Source organism: Myxocyprinus asiaticus, chromosome 26 (genome assembly GCF_019703515.2).
Source record: "Myxocyprinus asiaticus isolate MX2 ecotype Aquarium Trade chromosome 26, UBuf_Myxa_2, whole genome shotgun sequence".
In the NCBI taxonomy this organism is placed as follows: Eukaryota; Metazoa; Chordata; class Actinopteri; order Cypriniformes; family Catostomidae; genus Myxocyprinus; species Myxocyprinus asiaticus.
In genome coordinates, this window is record NC_059369.1 from 39,119,014 (window position 1) to 39,139,768 (window position 20,755).

The 20,755-nt window shown below is 37.1% G+C and overlaps 1 protein-coding gene across 1 annotated transcript in view; it reads right to left on the minus strand.

Annotated features, from left to right (window-relative positions):
• Positions 1–2,569: 2,569 nt before the first annotated feature.
• LOC127416591 (Wilms tumor protein 1-interacting protein homolog) overlaps positions 2,570–20,755 on the minus strand; it is a 39,108-nt gene continuing 20,922 nt past the window's right edge. The window contains exons 3-8 of the mRNA XM_051656016.1: positions 18,007–18,074; positions 13,551–13,613; positions 13,010–13,140; positions 12,443–12,494; positions 11,269–11,337; positions 2,570–10,802 (exon numbers count right to left, since the gene is read on the minus strand). Of these exons, the coding sequence (XP_051511976.1) occupies positions 10,650–10,802; positions 11,269–11,337; positions 12,443–12,494; positions 13,010–13,140; positions 13,551–13,613; positions 18,007–18,074 (536 nt within the window). The 3' untranslated portion in view covers positions 2,570–10,649. The remainder of the gene's footprint in view (positions 10,803–11,268; positions 11,338–12,442; positions 12,495–13,009; positions 13,141–13,550; positions 13,614–18,006; positions 18,075–20,755) is intronic.

Here is a 20,755-nt window from a genome sequence, read left to right on the forward strand (position 1 = left end):
GAACACAAAAGATGTTAGGCAATAAATTGATAGCACAGTATGTCCAGAATACATCTATGAATGTAGATAAACAGTTACAAATAAAAGGCACACTGAACCACACAATTAAAAAAGACCAACAGTGTAAAAAAGCCAAATATAACTTCATTGACAGAAGTGTTATTCTGTAATTGCAGCTGTCTGCCGGCTTTTAATTGTCATGAATCAGCTAATGAATTCAACATAGTTTATCTTCTTTACTTTGGTAGGAAAGTGGCAATGAACATATTGTAATCATAGACTTAAATGTAAATACTTAAATAAGAGGGATGGGAACATAAAGTATATTTATATGACAATAAAGCTAATTACAATATATAAGACATAAAATTTAGCATGTAACACACACACACACACACACATATGTTGGTGCAGCTATCATTATGAGGACTCTCCATAGACATAATTATTTTTATACTGTATGAACTTTAGATTCTATCCCCTAACCCTAACCCTACCCCTAAACCTCACAAAATTTTTTTTTGCATTTTTAGATTTTCATAAAACATCATTTAGTATGTTTTTTTAAGCGATTCGAGTTATGGGGACACTAGAAATTTATAGCATAATACCCTTGTAATTACCAGTTTGTAACCTAAAAAAAAGTCCTCGTAAACCACTTAAACCTGCCCACACACACACAACTTGTACAATTTGTAGTCATTCCAGATTTTTTTTTTTTATAATAATCCAGTTATTTATACATAAATAATTCAGTAAAACATGTCAAAAGGAGAAAACATATTTTAAACTTAAATATTTTGTAACTTTCAAGTTTGTCCAAAATAGCAATTTTTCTCTCAAATGTGTTTTATGAATTTCAAAATTTTTCATATTTGTTTTATAGCTTTATTTGTCTGGTTAGACATTTGTTTTTGGGAGAAAAAAAAAAAATTAATCTGAAAATTATATAATTTTATCAGTGTTTCTGTTAACTTTCTCCTATCCCAAATTAATATGCAGAGACAGTTATAATTAAGCCATTTGTAGGATAATTTTTCTCGAAAACTTAAAACACTGTGTCTCTGTGTAGCTATAAAAATTGCTCTGTTTGTTTTGAGTGACCCTTCCAAACCCACACATTAACTTTGGCTGTGTCTCGTTTGGAAGGATGCGTCCGCCGAAGATCGCATTTGTTGGCCACATATGTCATCGAGGCTGTCTCGTTTCATTTTATTTATTTATTTATTTTTTATTTTTTTATTGGGAATGCAAAAAAGGTTAACAATTGTATAAATGTAAGTGCATATACATAAAAGGCATTGACAAATTTTTGATTATTGATAAAAAATAAGAAAAAGACAAAAAAAAAAAAAAAAAAAAACAGAGATAGTCTCGATGACGTATACGGCCGACAAATGTGAACTCCGGAGGACGCAGCCTTCCAAACGAGACACAGCCATTGACTCAACCAACGGCATAAGCTGGTGGCGGGAATATCTATTTGTTTGATCAATGGCAGACAGGGGTGAGCTGTTTGAAAACTGTATTTTTGCAATTCTGTGTAACTTTTTTGTGTTAAAATACTTTCTACGTTCCCAGCGTAGTATGCGGAGACAACTGTATGCCATTTGTAAGTTAATTTTTCTCAAAAATTGTAAACACTGTATCTCTGTGGTGCTATACAAATTCCTCTGTTTGTTTTGAGCGACCCATCCAGCCCAACACAGCAACATTAACTCAACCAATGGTGTGATTTGGGGCGGGACTATCTGTTTGTTTGATCAACAGAAGCTGTGGCCCTATTCAGAAAGCTATTTAAAAACAAGCATTTATTTTTGCAGTTCTGTTCAGTGTTGCTAATGACGCAGAAAAGACTTGCACCTTTAAATCTTAAAAATGTTTGGGGTTATATTTATGAAATTTACTGTATTCAAAATATTTTAAATTATAAAAATGTATATTTATTTATATTTTTTTTTCATACATAGAACATTTTGCATGTTATACAACCCGAGTTGGTTATTTCATATGATTTTGTACGATTTGATCACGTGCAAATGCCCGGATGTCTAATGCGGAAGTAAGCATGAGTCCCGCACGCGAGGTGTTAAGGACATGCTTATTAATTTTATACTCTTACCAAACCCCTTATCTAACCCTAACCAATCAGTAGAGGGTGTAAACATGATAATTGTTGCATATTAGATGAAAATGATGTCCAGCGATGTCATTGGCTGTAGTGAAGGTCATATGAATTCATACGAGTGCAGTCGTACAATATCATATGAATTAGCCAAATTTAGAAAAGTTGTACGAATCATTACGATTTCGCTGCGAGTGTGTTGTATTATTCCATTAAACTGAGATGTAAACCTAGATTAACTTAGAAACTCTGAATAAATACAATTAATATTTTTTATTATATATTGCTCATTTAAACGTCTTAATTTTTATTTCAACATATTGACTCCTGAAACAACACATTTACAAACTGGAATGTTTTAAGACAATAAATGCCTGCCTCCAACAACAAACAGTCACATAAATGAACAGACCACAGAACCAAAATCAGGTTCAGATCATCTCTTTTTTTTTTTTATTTCACTTGTAAAACTAGTACATTGCAGCGGATGTTGGCTAATATCTCGGACAGAGCTTTATCAGGCATCAGGGTGTGGCGGGTCTCTCTCTGGAATACCCCTAACAGCAGAGTGTTTGCGTGCAGGCCAGTGATTACAGCGTAAATGCACACACACACACACACACACACACACTGATGTGGACTGATATCACTGCCGAGTAAACACACGGACCCACAGATGCCACAGGAAACCACTGTAAAACAAGGCATTTCTGATGCAAAACTGCTGGAATCTTGATGATGGACGACAGAAGATAAAAGTGTATTCAAAAGGCTAAAAATATTCTATTTACTCCACTTTCCTGCAATACCATGCAGATTTGAAGTTTGTATTCTTTGTACTGATCCAGCAGGTTAATCTGTGACGTTTAGATATTCAAATGGTCGAACGTCTTTTCGCTACAAATTCACAGGTTATTGTTCACCAAACTTAAATGCGTTGTTTCCACTCTTCCACTGTAACGAAACAGACTGAGAGTCAGATGTAGGATCCATATGCAGGTTTAATAGAGTAACCAAACTGGCAAAAAGGTCAAAAAACAGAAAGCAGTCCAGTGAGGCAGACAAATCCAAAAGGAGGGGATGAGGATCGTGTGAACTGGCTGGGAGAAGAGACAGATCACGTGACAGTACCCCCACTTTTAGGGCCCCTTTGAGGGCTTGCCGGGGGTCGGCCTCTAGGTCTGGGAGCAGGGCGATTAGGATGAGCTAGGTGATATTCTGCAATGAGAGAAGGGTCTAAAATGTCCTCTGCAGATACCCAGGAACATTCTTCGGGCCCATAGCAATATATATGGAACATTGCAGCAGAAAACCCTCACACTGACCAGGAGTGCCATTACATTTTCCTGGAAGAGCCAGGTGGAGGATGAGAGTACTGCAACTGTGGAGGAGTGCTAGGTGATACAGGTTGTGGGGCCACCGGTGCCGCAGTATCACTCAGCCCTGAGGGTCTACTGGGAGGAGCCGCCCGTAAATAACTTAATACTTCTTCCATAGTGGTAGAGAGTTGTTCCAGCCGATGGTGGTGGGAGGCTAGTAGACCTGAATGATCATCGAATGCTTATGTAAAGACGACAAATCTGCTGGATCCATTGGAGGCGAAGTCTTCTGTAACAAATCAGACTGAGAGGCAGATGTAGGATCCATATGCAGGTTTAATAGTGTGATCAAACAGGCAAAAAGGTTCAAAAACCAGAAAGCAGTCCAGTGAGGCAGACAAATCCAAAAGGAGAAACTCTGAGGCAAAATCAACAATAAACAGGCACAGGTCAAAATCCAAAACAAGGATAAACACTTAGAATTGCAGACTGAGAAAGAACTGGCAAGACTTTGCACAGAATGCTAGAACTCCAGGGCTTAAATACACAGATAATGAGTAATAATGAACAGGTGTGAGAGATAATGGCAGGAGGCAATGCATGATGGGGGTTGTAGTCCAGTGAGGGGTTAGTATTCAGGGGATGAGGATCGTGTGAACTGGCTAGGAGAAGAGACAGCTGATGATGTGACATCCACATACCAATTAATGGAAGTAAATGTAACAAACTCTAGTCTGACCGCTTCTTAACAAGCCATTGACTTCACGAAAGATAAGTAATCAGACATTGTGAAATGTAACTGGGACGTTTTATGAAATGGGTGACTTCCATTCCAAAAAGAAGTATTAAAATGTGCATTATGTCATCTCAAGCTTAATTAATATATATCAATGTATATTGGTATATGCCTTTAGAAAATTACAGTAACAGGGTTGCCAGTTTAGGGTAATTTAACTACTACTAGCCTTTTACTCAAGCTCATGGTGCTTATCAAAAGGAGAATTTAAAGTGGATATTTCTACAAATAACCATTATTCAACAACCAACTGATAGCATTATAAAATTACAGTAATAGGGTTGACAATTCCCCTTCTGTCAAAAATAAATAAATAAAAAATACATTGATTTTATATTAAAGGAGACATACAGTTCTTTTTGTCAGAGTTCACTTTAAGTGTTTCTGATTAATAGAATAGTATTCTATTTTAATAAGGCATAGCAACATAAGTTGGTAACAAGGTTTATACATACATGGGGTAAACAAAATAATGTTTTCTTTATATATATATATATAATATTATATAATAATATATTATGTCAATTAAAATATAAAATCAAATTAAAATGTCCATACTTGGACAGACCAAAAGTAAATGTTGGAAATATAAACATCTTTTTTTGTCGAATGACCCAACAACAAATAAAGTCACAGTCACACTGTTTAAGTTAACTACAAAAACCACTTTATTTAAAAAGCAGATTACATAAATCTACGTTTAAATGATAAGTCCCGACTTTTCATACATTAAATAACTTTAAACTTTTCACGTTTAGATAAATAAATCTACTTTGCTTTTTCTTTATGAAATATCTAGGAAATCAAAACATTGTATGATAAAAAAAGTGATGCAACAGAACATAAAATGTGCATTTTTTTTTTTTTTTAAAAGAACTAACTGAAAGAAATCTACCGTTCATTGGAATCTCTGATAGATGCAGAAAATACATTCTAAACTGTTTATTTACATGGACTCTAGCGCTGTGCTATGCAATAGTAGTACGTTTAAAAGTCGATTAAGACAACGTGGAGAAAAGTATTACGCATTTTTATTAAACGATACACTCTGGGAATGATCTGAAAATGATCTGAATATTTCTTTTTTAAAAGAAATATTCTGTCATTATATTGAACATTCATGCAGTTGATTACCACAGACAGTAATTTCAAATCATACCTCAGTTTGTAAAAATACAAACAAATGCACTTACAATAGAAGTCTATGGGCCAACCAGTACACACTTGTCCCATAGACTTCCACTGTAAGTACATAGCTGCGCAGCACATTTTTTGTTTGACTTTCCAACCCGTGGGATGCGTCACCATCACTTCTTGTAGTGATCGGCAGCATGCCACCTATGCTATCCAGATATAGCTTGTAAAAGTTGCATTTAAGCCAGAATGTTCCTTTAACTAAATCTTACAATCTATTCTGTTAGCAATCCTCCTTTTCCAAAAACAAGGGTATAATGACTTTATGTGCTTCAGTAATCAGTCAGCAAAACACATTTTCACATGGTTAAATCAGAAGAGTTTCAGTCTGCTTTGCAGATATGAATCACTGGATTTCAAGAAATCTCTCACAAGTCACTCAGGTCAGGGGAAACCAATGTTGCCTGTTTCTGTATGTAATTCAGTAGTATTAGAGTAGATGTGTATGTAACAAGAGAGTGTATATGTGCACACATACTCAAACACACACAGGCTCTGTTCCCAAACGTAGTGAGCTGCCTACACAGCATTTTAAGGCATCACATGCATGCTAAACGTTGCCGCATCTGCAACATTTTGCCATGAACTGGCAACTCGCAAAGAAAATGAAGGACTTCAGGTCACTAAACCAGTGTGAACGCACCTTTAGAAGACAACTGCCTATGTAGACAGTAGACAGCAAAACAGCTTTCTACGATTTGGGACACAGAAAGAGAGTTGTTCTGTAAGAGAGCAGTGTTGAGCAATTCATGGCTGCTGCAGGTCTGCACATACACAATCACGCTATAAACACACAGACACAAACACATACACTTACAGACACACGGTGGTCCTGCCACTGGTGTACATGAACATGTATACACACACACAGACCCTCTCTTCCACTTACACACACTGCGTCCAAACCAGGTAGGACATAACAAGATTCCAGCGGCGAGTAATTTTTTGTCCACACAAAAATACTGTATGATGTGACACAATCACAGACAATCAGAACATATTTGATGTTTAATATACAGTATACAGTGGAGCAGTATTTTGGACCACAGGGTTCCCTCACCTTTAAACCAATTCATTTATTTTCCAGTCCTTTGTAATAACTAGATAAGGATTTCTAATATTAATTTTTTATAGAGATCATGCTCACAAAGAGCAATTTCTAGCCAATGAAATACTTCTGAGCTGAGCATAACTATAAAAAATATGAATGACTAATGAAATTTCCATGACTTTTAAAGATCTTATCAATTTACAAGGCTTTTCCAGGTCTAGAAATCACAACTTTAAAATTCCCTGATATTTTCAGGTTTTCCATGATCCTTCGGAATCCTAGGACCAAACAGATTTCACTATGGGACATCCCAACGCATCCACAGAAATAGATCGCAACAGTGCTCACCCACTTTTACAGCCGTCTTGTTTCCGGAAGTGCTTTGCCCATTCATTTTTTCCATAGGGATTTCAAAAACTACTTCATAAAAGTGTTTTAAGCCATGATTTATGAACCAAACCAACCAGATCTGAGGTGAGTCAAAACATAACAAACTTTGATTTGATGCAAAAAAAAAAAAAAAAAAAAAAATTTAAAAATCTGACAAAAGTACGAGACTGTGTACTTAAAGTCTTTAATGAGGGAATGAACTACAATCCCATGAAGCACTGCAAAAGACAATCAAATAAAAAATCAAAGGAAAAATATGAAACTACTAATTTAAATTAGTTGATTATAAGGATACAAACAATATATTTTAAACGTTTTGCAAAATATTCAGATATATACAAATATATCCAGTAAGTAGTTTGAGAGTGTAGGGAAACCAACATCGCTGCAGAGCTCTGTTGGCGCACATTGTTTAGCGCAATTCTATGATTGGTGAATCTTTCTCTGCAGGATCATGGGTGGTGTAGTTATTCACCGCAAATTCCACTATTAAACGTGAAATAATGGCTTCAGTGGAAGCATATACCATTAACAACCTCAGAGCTCAGTAGGTTTGTAATTAAAGTTTATAAGTTATCAATAAAAATCTATTCACCTGTTGAGTAAATTAATGAGATTTTTACTTCTGGAGCCCAACTGTTGCACTCTAAAAAAAAACACACACACAAAAAAAACCCCGTCCTGTCCCTTGTCGTGTTGTCCCTGGTTAAGACACAGTGTCACACACAAAAACAAACTCACTGCAGGACAAACACAGGTGGTCTCTCATGGGCCTGGTTGAGTCCAGCACATCCAGGCTTGACCTTTCACCCCTGCACACATCAGCCCACCTCTAGAGTCCCTTAAGGGTCTCCTGAGAGACATAAAAAGGTATGTCTGCTCCATGTTAAGCAATGTTTAAGGCAGGAAGGCACCCAACGCTTCTGCGGTTTTCAGTGCTCGTCCAGAGACAAACCTAAGTCTGAAGAGCGTAGAAAGCGGAATTCAGGACTGAGAACCCCGTTCATGCTGCTGTCAGATCGTAATGACCTCTCTGACCCTGGCCAGAGAGATCTCATTTATGTACTTAATGTGAAATATATGCAAAATATACATTTGTGAAAATAGTCCATCTATGTGCAGCAGACTTTTCGTGTGGCGTCACAATGCCACTTTGTTTAGTGAACTAAGCCACTTTTGTGCCACCAATGTTCTGCCGACTGCTGCCACTAGTTCAGGCATTTAATCAGCGCTTCATGTAAAAATGAAAAAGGCATAATAACTCACCCTCATGTTCTAAACCCATATGCTGCTATTTTTTTCAGTGGAACACAAAAACATTAAATTTTTAAGAATGTCCTGGCTTCTCTTTTCCATATAAATGTATTTGATTATATATATATATATGTATATATATATATATATATATAAATATATATATATACAGTGCTGTGAAAAAGTATTTGCCCTTTTCCTGATTTTTGTGTATTTTTCATACTAAATTGTTTTAGATCTTCAAATGAGATATAACATAAACGAAGGCAACCTGAGTAAACACAAAATAAAATTTTCAAATATATATATATTTAAGCAAAAAAGTTATCCAACACCTATATCAACCATGTGAAAAACGAACTGCCACCTTTAGCAGCAACAACTGCAACCAAACGCTTCAGATAACTGAAGATCAGTCTTTCACAACACTGTGGTGGAATTTTGGCCCACTCTTCTTTGCAGAACTGCTTTAGTTCAGTCACACTGTAGGGTTTTCAAGCATGAACTACCCGTTTAAAGTCCTGCCACAGCATTTCAAACGGGTTCAAGTCAGGACTTTGACTAGGCCACTCCAAAACTTACATTTTGCTTCTTTTGAGCCATTCAGAGGTGGACTTACTCCTATACTTTGGATCATTGTCTTGCTGCATAATCCAGTTGCGCTTGAGCTTCGACTCACAGACTGATGACCGGACGTTCTCCTTTAGGATTTTCTGATAGAGAACAGGATTCATGTTTCCCTTAATTATTGCAAGTCGTCCTGGCCCTGAAGCAGCAAAGCATCCTCACACCATCACATGACCACCATCATGCTTGACCGTAGGTATGATGTTCTTTTTGTGGAATTCTGTGTTTGATTTACGGCAGATGTAACGGGACCCCTGTCTTCCAAACAGTTCCACTATTGAATCATCAATCCACAGAACATTCTCCCAAAAGGTTTGAGGATCATCTGTGTTTTGGCATTGAGGTGCGTTTTGGCAAAATTCAGACGAGCCTTAATGTTCTTCTGGGTTAGCAGTGGTTTTCACCACTCTTCCATGGATACTATTTTTGGCCAGTGTCTTTCTGATAGTGGAGTCATGAACAGTGACCTTTATTGATGCAAGTGAGGCCTGCAGTTCCTTGGATGCTGTCCTTGGCTTATTTGTGACTTCCTGGATGAGTCATCACTCATTTTGGAATTTTAGAAGGTCCGACACTTCTGGGAAGGTTCACTACTGTGTGAGGTTTTCTCCATTTGGAGATAATGGCATTCACTGTGGTTCTTTGGAGACCCAGAGCCTTTGAAATCACTTTGTAACCCTAGCCAGACTGATGTATTTCAATCACCTTTTTCCCTCATCATTTCTGGAATTTCTTCCAGCCTTGGCATAGTGTGCTACTGGCTGAGACCTTTTAGCCAACTTCATGCTGCTAACATGATGCTATTTAGGTGTTGATTTGATTGATCAGGGCTGGCAGTAATCAGGCCTGGGTGTGTCTAGTCCAGCTGAACCCCATTATGAATGCAGTTTCATAGATTTGGGGATTTAGTAACTAAGGGGGCAATACAGGCCCAGTTTGTATTGGATAACTTTTTTTGCTTCAATAAATAACAATATCATTTAAAACTCTTTTTTATGTTTACTCAGATTGCCTTTGTTTTATGTTAGATTTTGTTTGAATTTTTGAAACACTTTAGTATGATATATTGTATACACAAAAACAGAAGAAATCAGGATGGGGCAAATACTTTTTCAAAGCACTGTGTGTGTGTGTGTGTGTGTGTGTGTGTGTGTGTGTGTGTATATATATATATATATATATATATATAGGTTTGCAGCGACATGAGGTTGAGTACATAATTTAAATTTTTCTGTTAATTAATCTTTTAAATGCCCAGGCAGCTTGGCACAAAAGAGCAGGCACATTTCATGTACACACACACACGCACACACACACACACACACACAGAAACTGTGCATCTCAAAGGCAGTGACTGAGGTGATGACGTGTTCAAAGCAGGATTCGTAATGAAGGCACAGGAGTCATATGTCAGTCTGTGTGTGTTCAGTGCTGTTGTTTGCCACTCAGTGTCTCGGGCAGAGGTCGTGTTTGGAGGAACAACAGAGGCACAGGTCGCCGTCCACTCCTCCGCGGCAGTGGTGTTGACCATGCGTTGGTTCCACATGGCCCTCGGCTTGCCAGGCGTAAGCCATTTTCTCTCATCTGTGTGAATGAATGCAGTCAAAACCCCTCGAAAAAGCAAATGAGACCGAAGCGAGAGAGGAGAAGATGACTGGGGGATGTAAATAATGGAAAGATGACTGCAAACTCGCCAACTGGTCAAGTAAACCCTAATCAAGTGGAAACAGTTTAACAGACATAATAGATTTCCCTGTTAATTGTTTAATGGAGTGACAAACGCTTTTTCTGTCTTGAATTCCACTTTCTCTCTCTCTCGTGGGGCAGGAGTATTGCTATAAACTCCACCCATCAGTGTGTTTTTGTTCTGATCTTCAGCACGACTCCATGTGTTCACAGTTCGGTGACGTGTAGGGGGTAACTTGGGGGTGGGTGGGCATGAATAGTGATCTTTAGCCGGTGCAGGTGGCATCGATGGCACAGCAGATGCCCCTCGAGAGGGTAACAGCGATGCCCCTCCTCATCATTCAACTGCAAACCACAATCCTGTGTAAAAACCAGACACACTCATTTTCTTTAATATGATCACATTGATGCAATTTCAAAACTTACAAGTTTGGAACAACATGAAGGTGAGTAAATGATGACAGAATGTTATTTTTTGTTTTGGTGAAAAGTCTCTTTAAAAAGTCTTTGAATTTTGGGTAGTTGAGAATGTGCTGAGTATCTGTAAGTCAACACTGTAACTCACAAACTTTAGTCAGTGATTCATAATATAAATGCACATTTATAGCAGATCCCTAGACTAATATAAACAAAAACATCTCATGTAACTGCAATGCATTCTCCTGAGCTTTAGAGTTCTGGAGCTTTAGATGTTGTTCACTGGGCACGCTTTAATCAGGCCATGACTTCTCCTGTCCCCAGGTCACCTTTAGTTGGGTTTGAACCTACAAACTTTGGATCAGCATTCTTGAACAATAAGCACTGATTCAATTATAGTATGAATTACCTCACAGTGATAGCATTCCACATGGTAATCTTTATCCATGGACACCACTCGTATGGTCTCTTCTGAACCCTATGAACACACACAGTTAGTCAGTCTCTGTCAGGACGTTCCTGACAGGTGCTACATCAGTCTATCTCCTTTGACATACATAGGTCATTGACAAATAAGAATGTCCGTGATGACAAAAACGAGAAATCTTTTAAAAATCTAGCGTGTCAAGTTCGTAGAAATATACTCTTTGTGTTCATATTGGCTTCACTTATTTTTAAAAAGCATTTATGGCATGTATTAAGGCAATGCACTGTTTATTTCCATATTATTAAACATAAGCTTATTATTGGCCTACAGTCCACAGCAATTTTGCTATTGAATTCGTCATTCTGTCTACGGTAGACGCGTCTGTGCACATATGCGTCAGACACACGCTTTGAGCATCTCACTTTGGTTGCTTTGCGTCATAAACACAGCGTTTTGGGACACTGTGCCAAGTTAAACATAATTTGAAACTTAGAAAAACGGATTGCGAGAACCCTGCATTCGATGTTGCACTCCATAAAGCTGTGTTTGTTTCAAGAACGTGTCCTCATCTTGTGCTGTCTGCTGTCAGTAAGTGTGATTTGTTGTAAAAAATAAACAAACAAACAAACAAAATAGAAAGGTGTAGTTTGTTGTCTGTACAGCTGCACATTTGGTGTTTAGATGGAGTTGTGCTTACTGCCCCCTGCTGATTGAGACTCATGACATGAAGGTGTACATTTCTTATTACGGTCCGGGGGCATGATCAATTGTGTTAATTTTTTTAACACATTATTCTTTATATAAATGATCACACTTAATAATAACATTAAATCGACAGTCCTCATATTTTTATATACAGTATTTATCTTATTATATATTATTTAAAAAAAAAAATACATTTCTTTTTTCAAGAATTACTGCTTTTACTGAGACCTCAATTGTTTTGACTGTCTCTGGATGGCTACACAACTTACACATTATTGATGAAATATCAAAATGACTCAGAAACTGAAAGCATGTTCATTATAGAAGAAGTGTATTTAAGTAATAGTTTTGTCTGAATTTGATTAATAAGGAAAAAATAATAATAATGAGAGTCATGTCACTGACCCATATTCCATCAGTCTAATATTTCACTGTATTTAAACACTCTTACCTGTGCCGGGAGGATGGGTTGGCTACACGAGGCACATTTAGGAGCAAAAACCCTGTGAATACAAAGAGAATTCAAACAACATAATCCATAGATACTATAAATATGAATTATGTAGTAAATATCTAAAGATTAAAGGTTTTTGGGTCTCTCCAGCATATGTTGTACTTTGGATGCTGGTCACTAGTATGGGATGTTATTGTGCTGATGTCATTATCAGGCTTCTTTGGCTTTGTTCACACTGTGCCAAATTCTGTTTTGTCTTTTTTAAATCGGATCTTTAAGACTGACTGCTCACAGTGTAATTTTGCAAGTACCGAGTCTCCGCTTAAGTCTATCATGACATCTTGCCACGGTGTTGAACTCGAGACAACATAAGAATCAAAGGACTTATTGTATTTCACATATTGACACATATGCTGTGTCTGAAACTGCTGAAAATACATTTATAAAAAACAGATATTAGACCACATACAAATGGTTTGAACTGGAATTGTTAAAATTGTATTTCATGTGGATTTTGCTGACCATGCGCAACACTGTGAACATTTTAATGAACATGACACTCACGTGTGGTAGTCTTTCACACAGTAGATGTTGTTCTCCACATCAACGGTGAAAGGAACTCCATCCAGCCCCTCCTTACACACCACACAGCGGAAACAGCCCGGGTGATACGACTTACCCAGCGCCTGCAAGATCTACAACACACACACAGATGAACGGTTGTATGTGCCGTAAACAAAGAGGCTAAAGCTTTGTAAACCCATTTTTGGTCACCCACATTTTTTAAAAGACTCATTTACAGGAGGTTTCCCCTCAAAATTCCCAATAGAAAATTGATTTTTCTTAAGAAAATGTGAATGGTACTTTCCTGTGTAAAACTCGCCATCACAACGCAAGCATAATCAGGAGCATAAATGGTGCGGGATGAGTTACACGCCAAAGTTTAATACTTAGGGTCTGGGGTTTGTTCAAATTACGAACCCTAATTATGCGCAATAGCAGCAGTGATGATTTCCTTAGCAAACATTACTCATGAAAAAGCATCAAGACACAGACAATGCAGCGAAGGAACTTGTAAAACAAAATTCGTAAAACATTTTCTTACCATCTCCATGATGAGGTGACCGCACACAAAGCATTTTTCCGCCGTCTGCTGGAATCCGGAATACTATGGAAGAAAACACCACAGCTCAGCTGTAGGATCATGTCTGACAGCAAGTGTTGTCTTTCACATTCATGTAATCTTTCAAATGCTCTGTTGAAAGCACTTCATTTCTCTCTGTGTAATTTTCCTGCATCAGGTCCATGAGCCCTTTTCAATCTAATTTCGAGTTTTTTGGTATTTCGATTTTTTGTACATGTTTTATAGCTTTATTTTAGCAGTTGCTTTGTATCCACAGTATAATTGCTTCCCTCTAAATTATGTTTCTCTATTACAATATCTTGGTTATTTTACTCCTTTTGTATGTAAAATTGTGTTAATATTTGATTTGTCCTATGCTCACATTCGTTTCTGACTCTGTAAGGCGACTTTAAGTTTTAGGAAGATGCTACAGTATATAGATACAACTTTTATTATTACTACTATTATTATTATTATTATTGCTTTGTGACTGCGATTTACAAAAAAACAAACAAAAAAAAATCATTATGTAATTTTGGAAGTTCACGAACTTATGATATTTGGCTTTTTCAAATATTTTGATCACTCTTAAAGGAATGTTCTGGGTTCAAGTTAAGCTCAATCGACAGCATTTGTGGCATAATGTTGATTGCCACAAAAATTACTCTTTAAAAAAAAAAAGCAAAAATCGAGGTTTCAGTGAGGCACTTACAATGGAAGTAAATGTGGGCCAATTTTTTAACGTTAAAATACTAATTTTTTCAAAAGTATAGCCACAAGACATAAACAATATGCATGTAAACATGATTTTAGTGTAATAAAATCATTTACTAACCTTTTCTGTGTAAAGTTATAGCCAATTTTACAACTTTGTTGCCATGACGATGTAATGTCCACAAATCCTAAAACACTGACACCCTGTCTACACCGGACGCAAGCGTCGTGTCGTGTCAAAAGCCATAGAACCTATTATAATCAATGATGCTGTCTACACTGGAAGCGTCCGTTGGGGCGCGGCGACAATAAACAGGTGTCCCCGTTGCATTTTGCACTGCATGCGCTGGTGCTACTACACAAATTAAAAGAACGTCCGTGTCGACGCGTCCAGTGTAGACAGCCTCAAGCTGTTGCATCACGCCACGTGAACGGACGCTTCCGGTGTAGACAGTGGGTAAAATGACTGTAAAAATGGCCATTTAAACAACTTTACAGCTCAAATAATACATGAGTTTAAATAAAAGAATTTTATTTGTTCTTTTATAAAATTAGAAGCTTCACATTTCTGCCTTTAAACCCTCCAAAAATTGGCACCATTCACTTCCACTGTAAGTTCCTCACTGTTACCTTGATTTTTGCTTTTTTTAAAGAAAAGGAGGGATGCGTCTAAATTAATTTTTGTGGTAATCAACATTATGCCACAAATGCTGTCGATTGAGCTGAACTTGTACTGAACCCGGAATATTCCTTTAATCCTTTAACATGCCCTAGATGAGAGTAAGTTATCACGCATGTGATACAAACATTATGCAAGTGTGTAGTTAACAAATAACGTGCACTTTTTCCACATAAGAACATATAAGGGGGAAAGTGTATATTTTAGACCAGTGCTGTGACTGGTCATGATTGTTTTAAAGTTTGCAACCATTTTTAATCACATATTAACCTTTTTGCAGTTCACTTAAAAGTCCTGGTGTGTTTAAAATGTATTTAAAAGAACAAATATGTAGTCTCTAAATTAATATGAAGTTACTAAAATGCATGTATAATAATTTGCCTATAAAAGTACTAGAAAATATTCTTTAAAACTGTTCTAGATGGAATTTGGGATGTCACACCACAGGACACTGATGCCACATCTTAAAAATAATGTCAATCTAAAAACCTCCTCCATTCATTCAACATTCTCAATATAATAAGTCACAGTCTCTAGGGGGCGCTGGTGCTCTCTCTGGGCTGAGAGGTTCAGTAATGTCTTATTGGGGTGTTTAGCTCTTTAGAAAGAGAGGCGGACTTGATTAAACACTTAAGACATTAGCTGAGGATAACTGTCACCATCAGCACAATTCCTGAGAAGACTTCCCACAGCTTTGGGACTCAAATGGATTAATAGGCTGACCGCTCACACTGTCTGGTAGAGTTTCAAATAGCTATACGGTTGTAGACTGGTGCACTTTGTGAGGTTTAGATGATCAACTCTATCTGAAATGTCTTTAGATTAAGAACATCTAATACTTCAGATGTCTTATATGCTGGATAGGTTGCAGGCGCCTTAAGTCCAGAAATGACCCGAGGGGAGCCATCTGTCCTGGAAAAGGGTTTTGACCTGGTTACCAGGGTGACAATGGTTTGGAACACAGCCATTAGAGTGAGGATGTTCTCATACATGCACTCTATGGAAATGAGGGGCAAAGGCAACACAAGATTTTAACAACATGGAACTTTCCGTCCGAGCGCGAAGCTAGGTTCCATTCCCTACTGATGACATCACTGCTCGTTCAAAGGTTCTATTCAACTATGTGTTGGTGTATGTGTGTTTGTGTGATTGTGTGTTTTAATTAAGGAGAGAGGACCAGCAGGTGGGATTGGAAGGGACTGATCAATACCAGGAAACCCCCACTCGACCACTTTAGACAGACCATCTGGTGGACCCCCGGTTACTTGTGTGGTGGTGCGTTCCACGGTCTGTCACATAAACAGACCTGTGTTGGATGGGGAGGGGGTAGGGGGAGAGGGTCTTACATCTTACAAAAATGCCATGTAATATCAACTTAAATACATCAAGTAGAGGGAACCTAACTGAATCAAGTAAACCCAAAAACTAGTCAAAATAACTTTAGTGAAACTCTTAGTTATATGCTAGCCAGTAACAGGAAATGTAAGCAGGCTAGATACATGCTGGTGGGAAGCACTACTGAGTGCAACTTCAGGTCACTATGCGATAGTTAGCACAGCAATTGCTTAGTGGATAAAGCAATACTGTATGTAGAATACTCAAAATGTATTGGTCCTCAACCTAGGCTCAAACTCCACTCTTCACCATGATGTTAACCCCCAAAACATAACAGGAATTCTTCTAAATCTCAATATAACACAACATTAAACACTAACAGGTCTTTTTTACATTTACTCTCCCTGTTGAGTCCCATGCAAAACATGCTGGGAACTAGAGAAATCCTCTGCCTAGTTTCAGTTAACTAAACAAAAAATATTCATGCTGTCCCAACACACATGGATAAAGTAAAGCTGACAATATACTTTTTATTTGAATCAATTCTTCTTTTTTATTTGAATCAACAAAAGTTAATTTAATTAAACTGGTTACATGAATTTTTAGAGTAATATGAACATGGGAGGGTTGAGTAAATCTGACGATAGTGAAAGGTAATTTTTTTTTAGAGTATTTTGGCATGTTTTTGCCATTTTAAACATTACCATATTTTATTGTTTAAAATATGTTATTTTCATCTAAATTTTAATTGCATATAATCAAAATGGACTCAAATTAATGAATATGACATGACAAAATAATGACTATGTTTATAGGACATTTTACCATCAAAAGACAAAATGATGACTAAAGTAAAAAAACTACACTGAATTAATTTATGTGCACATGACATTTTTGTCCAATGCCTTCCAATGTCAATAATCTCAAAATATTGGGCAATTAAACGTCCTGGCTGATATCGGTCTGCATCATGACCATCACATTAAACGATATTGTTTCTGAGCCAGCAGAGAATCTCTGGACAGCTAAACTAAACACTGGAACTGCTGTCATCATATGATTTGCATTTAAGAATTGTATAGAACAATGACTTTGAAACTTCAGCACACAAGCTGTTGTCACATCCAATAACAGGTAGTTGGTCTCGAAAGGATGGACCTAGAATCTTCTCATCTATCTTGATGTGTGTGTGTGTGTGTGTGTGTGTGTGTGTGTGTGTGTGTTTCTTTAAGCAGAATCATGTCTAATTGGAGTGAAATGGGGAAGTGGGCAGAGCTACAGCATCTGTTCCCCCAAGAGGGTTAAAAAATGTGGACATCTCTGGACATCCATTTATCTATCCATCCATCCATCCATCCATCCATTCACTAATGACCACTATTCAATACTATTTAACTATCCCTCCACCCCTCCAGGAAACAAAGAAGGAAGCAAAGGATTACAGCTTCTCTGTCATGATTATACTAAGGCTGGTGTAGCGTTACAGCTGGACTAAGATTCAAGATAAAATAAATAAGTTCTGTCTAATTCAGCACTGACTCCAGCTTAATGTCTTGGATGAGCTCAACAGAACAACATTAGAGTGTGTAAATGTGTCTACAATGACAGATCATCACCATCAAGTTAAGTCTTCAACCACATCAGTTACAGATGGAAAATTTTATTAAATGTTTTTAATGATTTTGACCGAATTAAACTTATCACACTTACCAGAAAGTCCTCTTCACAGTAAACCTTTCCGTCAATTTTATAGAAAGCCTTCCCTCGTAGCCTCCGCCCTGATGAAAGAAAACCAAACGCTGTTATCATGCCGATAACATCTTTTTCAGCCTACACATTAGTGTAACGTAACATTCAATTCCATGAAGAATTTCCATGTGTCTGCATGTTGCAAGTTTACCAACAGCTTAGAAAACAAACAAACAATTATTTTTAATTGGCATCATCAAATGATTGACTGAACAGAATATGTTTTATCTTTGATGCATGTGGAGCTGAACAGCTGTGTAATGAGAGACACATGCTGAGATGACTAGACGTCCATTTCCACAACTCACCCACATATTTAATGACTGTCAGATGCATATTGCACTAAAAATGGCAAGAGCTTTTCCAAATGACAAGCTCCAATCTGATTGGCTGCTTTTACACAATTAACCGTGACTCAGGATGCATAGGATTTTATTCAGCCTCATGAGCTCATGGATCATTATCTCTTTTGCAAAATGATTTTACGTGGTTTCTTACACGTATCACACCAGTTCCGAGGTGAAAAGTCCACTGAGTGTTACTAAAAGCTGGTTAAATTTTCGTCCAAACAGATGTGGTTTTTAAGGTTAATGCTCTATCGAGTTTTAAATCAACAAAACCTACATTCCTACCCTGAACCTAACCCATAGAATCAGAATCAGAATGAGCTTTATTGCCAAGTATGCTTACACACACACATGGAAATTGTCATGGTGACAGACGCTTCCAGTGCAAAGAGAAAACAAAAAAATATACATATACGACATATACAGTACATACAAACATATACACGTAAACAGTGAAATAAGAATAAAAAATAAGATACAACAGATAAATATAGAGAGGAAACTACAGTAGGGCAATAATGTTGTTCAAATATGTTATATATAGTGTCACAAAAATAGAATGTTACATGAAAAATGCAATTGCTGAAGCAACCATGCCATTTTGTTGGCCTTCAATGACACTTTCGACTCACATGCCAACTTGTGTGGCCTTCAGGACAGGTACCCTGGTCCTTTGCATTGCTAGTGCAACACTATCAGTTGAGCTAATGCACACTTTATACGCACTTAAACACACTTGTAAATGTAGTTGGTTATGTAATGCAAACGTTAAAATGTATCGCCTTACAAGTCATGCTCTATAGTAAATGTGTTTAGATGTCATAAGTCAGCAGTGTGTAAGGAACAGGGCGATGTAAGTGTATATGAATTGACAATCTGCAGTTTTACGAAAGGAAATAAATATTGTATGAAAGGAAAAAAAAAATCATTGTAGTTGTCCGAGCGAGTGAAATGGCTGATTTCATCCATGATGTTTTCAAAATCTGGAAAAAAACATATTCGACTATTACAAGCGGTGTTTCAGTGATCGCGAGTCGCGATATTTGGACAACAGACGAACCCAACAGACGAATTTCCTGGTGAAGTACTACACTACCCACAATCCTACTGAAGCAAGGTCCTTCATGGATCCACCAATCAGAGATCACACAATCTCAGCAATGGAAAAAAGTGACCGCCCACTTCCAGACCAGAAATTCAACTGCTGTTGAGTCATTTTAAATGGCAGTTTCTTTCAATTCATTCATTAAAATTTTAATACCAGTTTATTACAAGATCGGTGGAACCTGCTCGAAAATGGAACATCCAGAAAACATATAAATGTGCTATTTGATAATCATTATATAACATTTGTTAAAATAGTTTTTACATGATAAAAATTGCAAAGCCATATTTAAATGAAAGCTTTATAACATTTTTAGGTATTTGAATTTACATAACATACTGCTTAACAGATCATTAGTTAATGTTAGTTAAATTCATTAGTAAACATTAACAAGTGCATTTTCCCATATTTCTAACTATTTGAATATACATTAACTAATTATCTGTTAAGCATCATATAATGTTTGCTAATGATTTATTAATGAAAGTTATTATAAAGTGTTCCCTAAAAATGTAGGTATAGTAACATGATTCTTTTAGACCAGGCTGTTTTTACCAGTCTGCTAAAAAACAAAATCGAGTTACAATGAACATTTTCAAGGGAGACCAACTCGCTGGATTTGCCAGAGATCATAAAATTGGACTTCAAAGTTGGAAATCTGACTTCAATGTCGTTCTTTTGCACTTTTCCAAGTAGGAAATTAAAAACTCTGATTTTCCCATGAATGCAGCATTAGTTGCACATGAACAAGACATCCAGTTAGCTTTTCTCTCTGAGCTATATCCCATTTCAGATCAACCAACCTCCCATAGCTTGTAAAAAAGCAAACTGTAGTTGGTCGATTTACATGTATGTCGATTTATCGGTCAGACAGTCTCTTCCTGTCTAAGTGGGCAGTTTTTGGTCAAAATAAGCTGCAATGTGGACTAGACTTTATGCCGAAAGTCTGGCTAAACGAGAGTAGGTTCTATGTACCGTAGTCACACACAAAAAAGAACACAAAACTGTGTTTTTTTTTCTTTTTTTATCTCTCACACAAACACACAGAGTTCATAAATCAGTCTGATCTGCCCCTTTCCCCGTCCTACAGAGCTGCCTCTAAATTTACGGCAGACATCCAGTTTCTTTTCAACATCCTGAAATGTATGCACTAGCCACATTCAAACAGCCAGCGGCCCGCCAGGGAAAATAAAACGCGATGTAATTCAGAGCGAAAGATTACTAATTAGTAGTGCTTTCTAGGGCTCATATTTGGGGT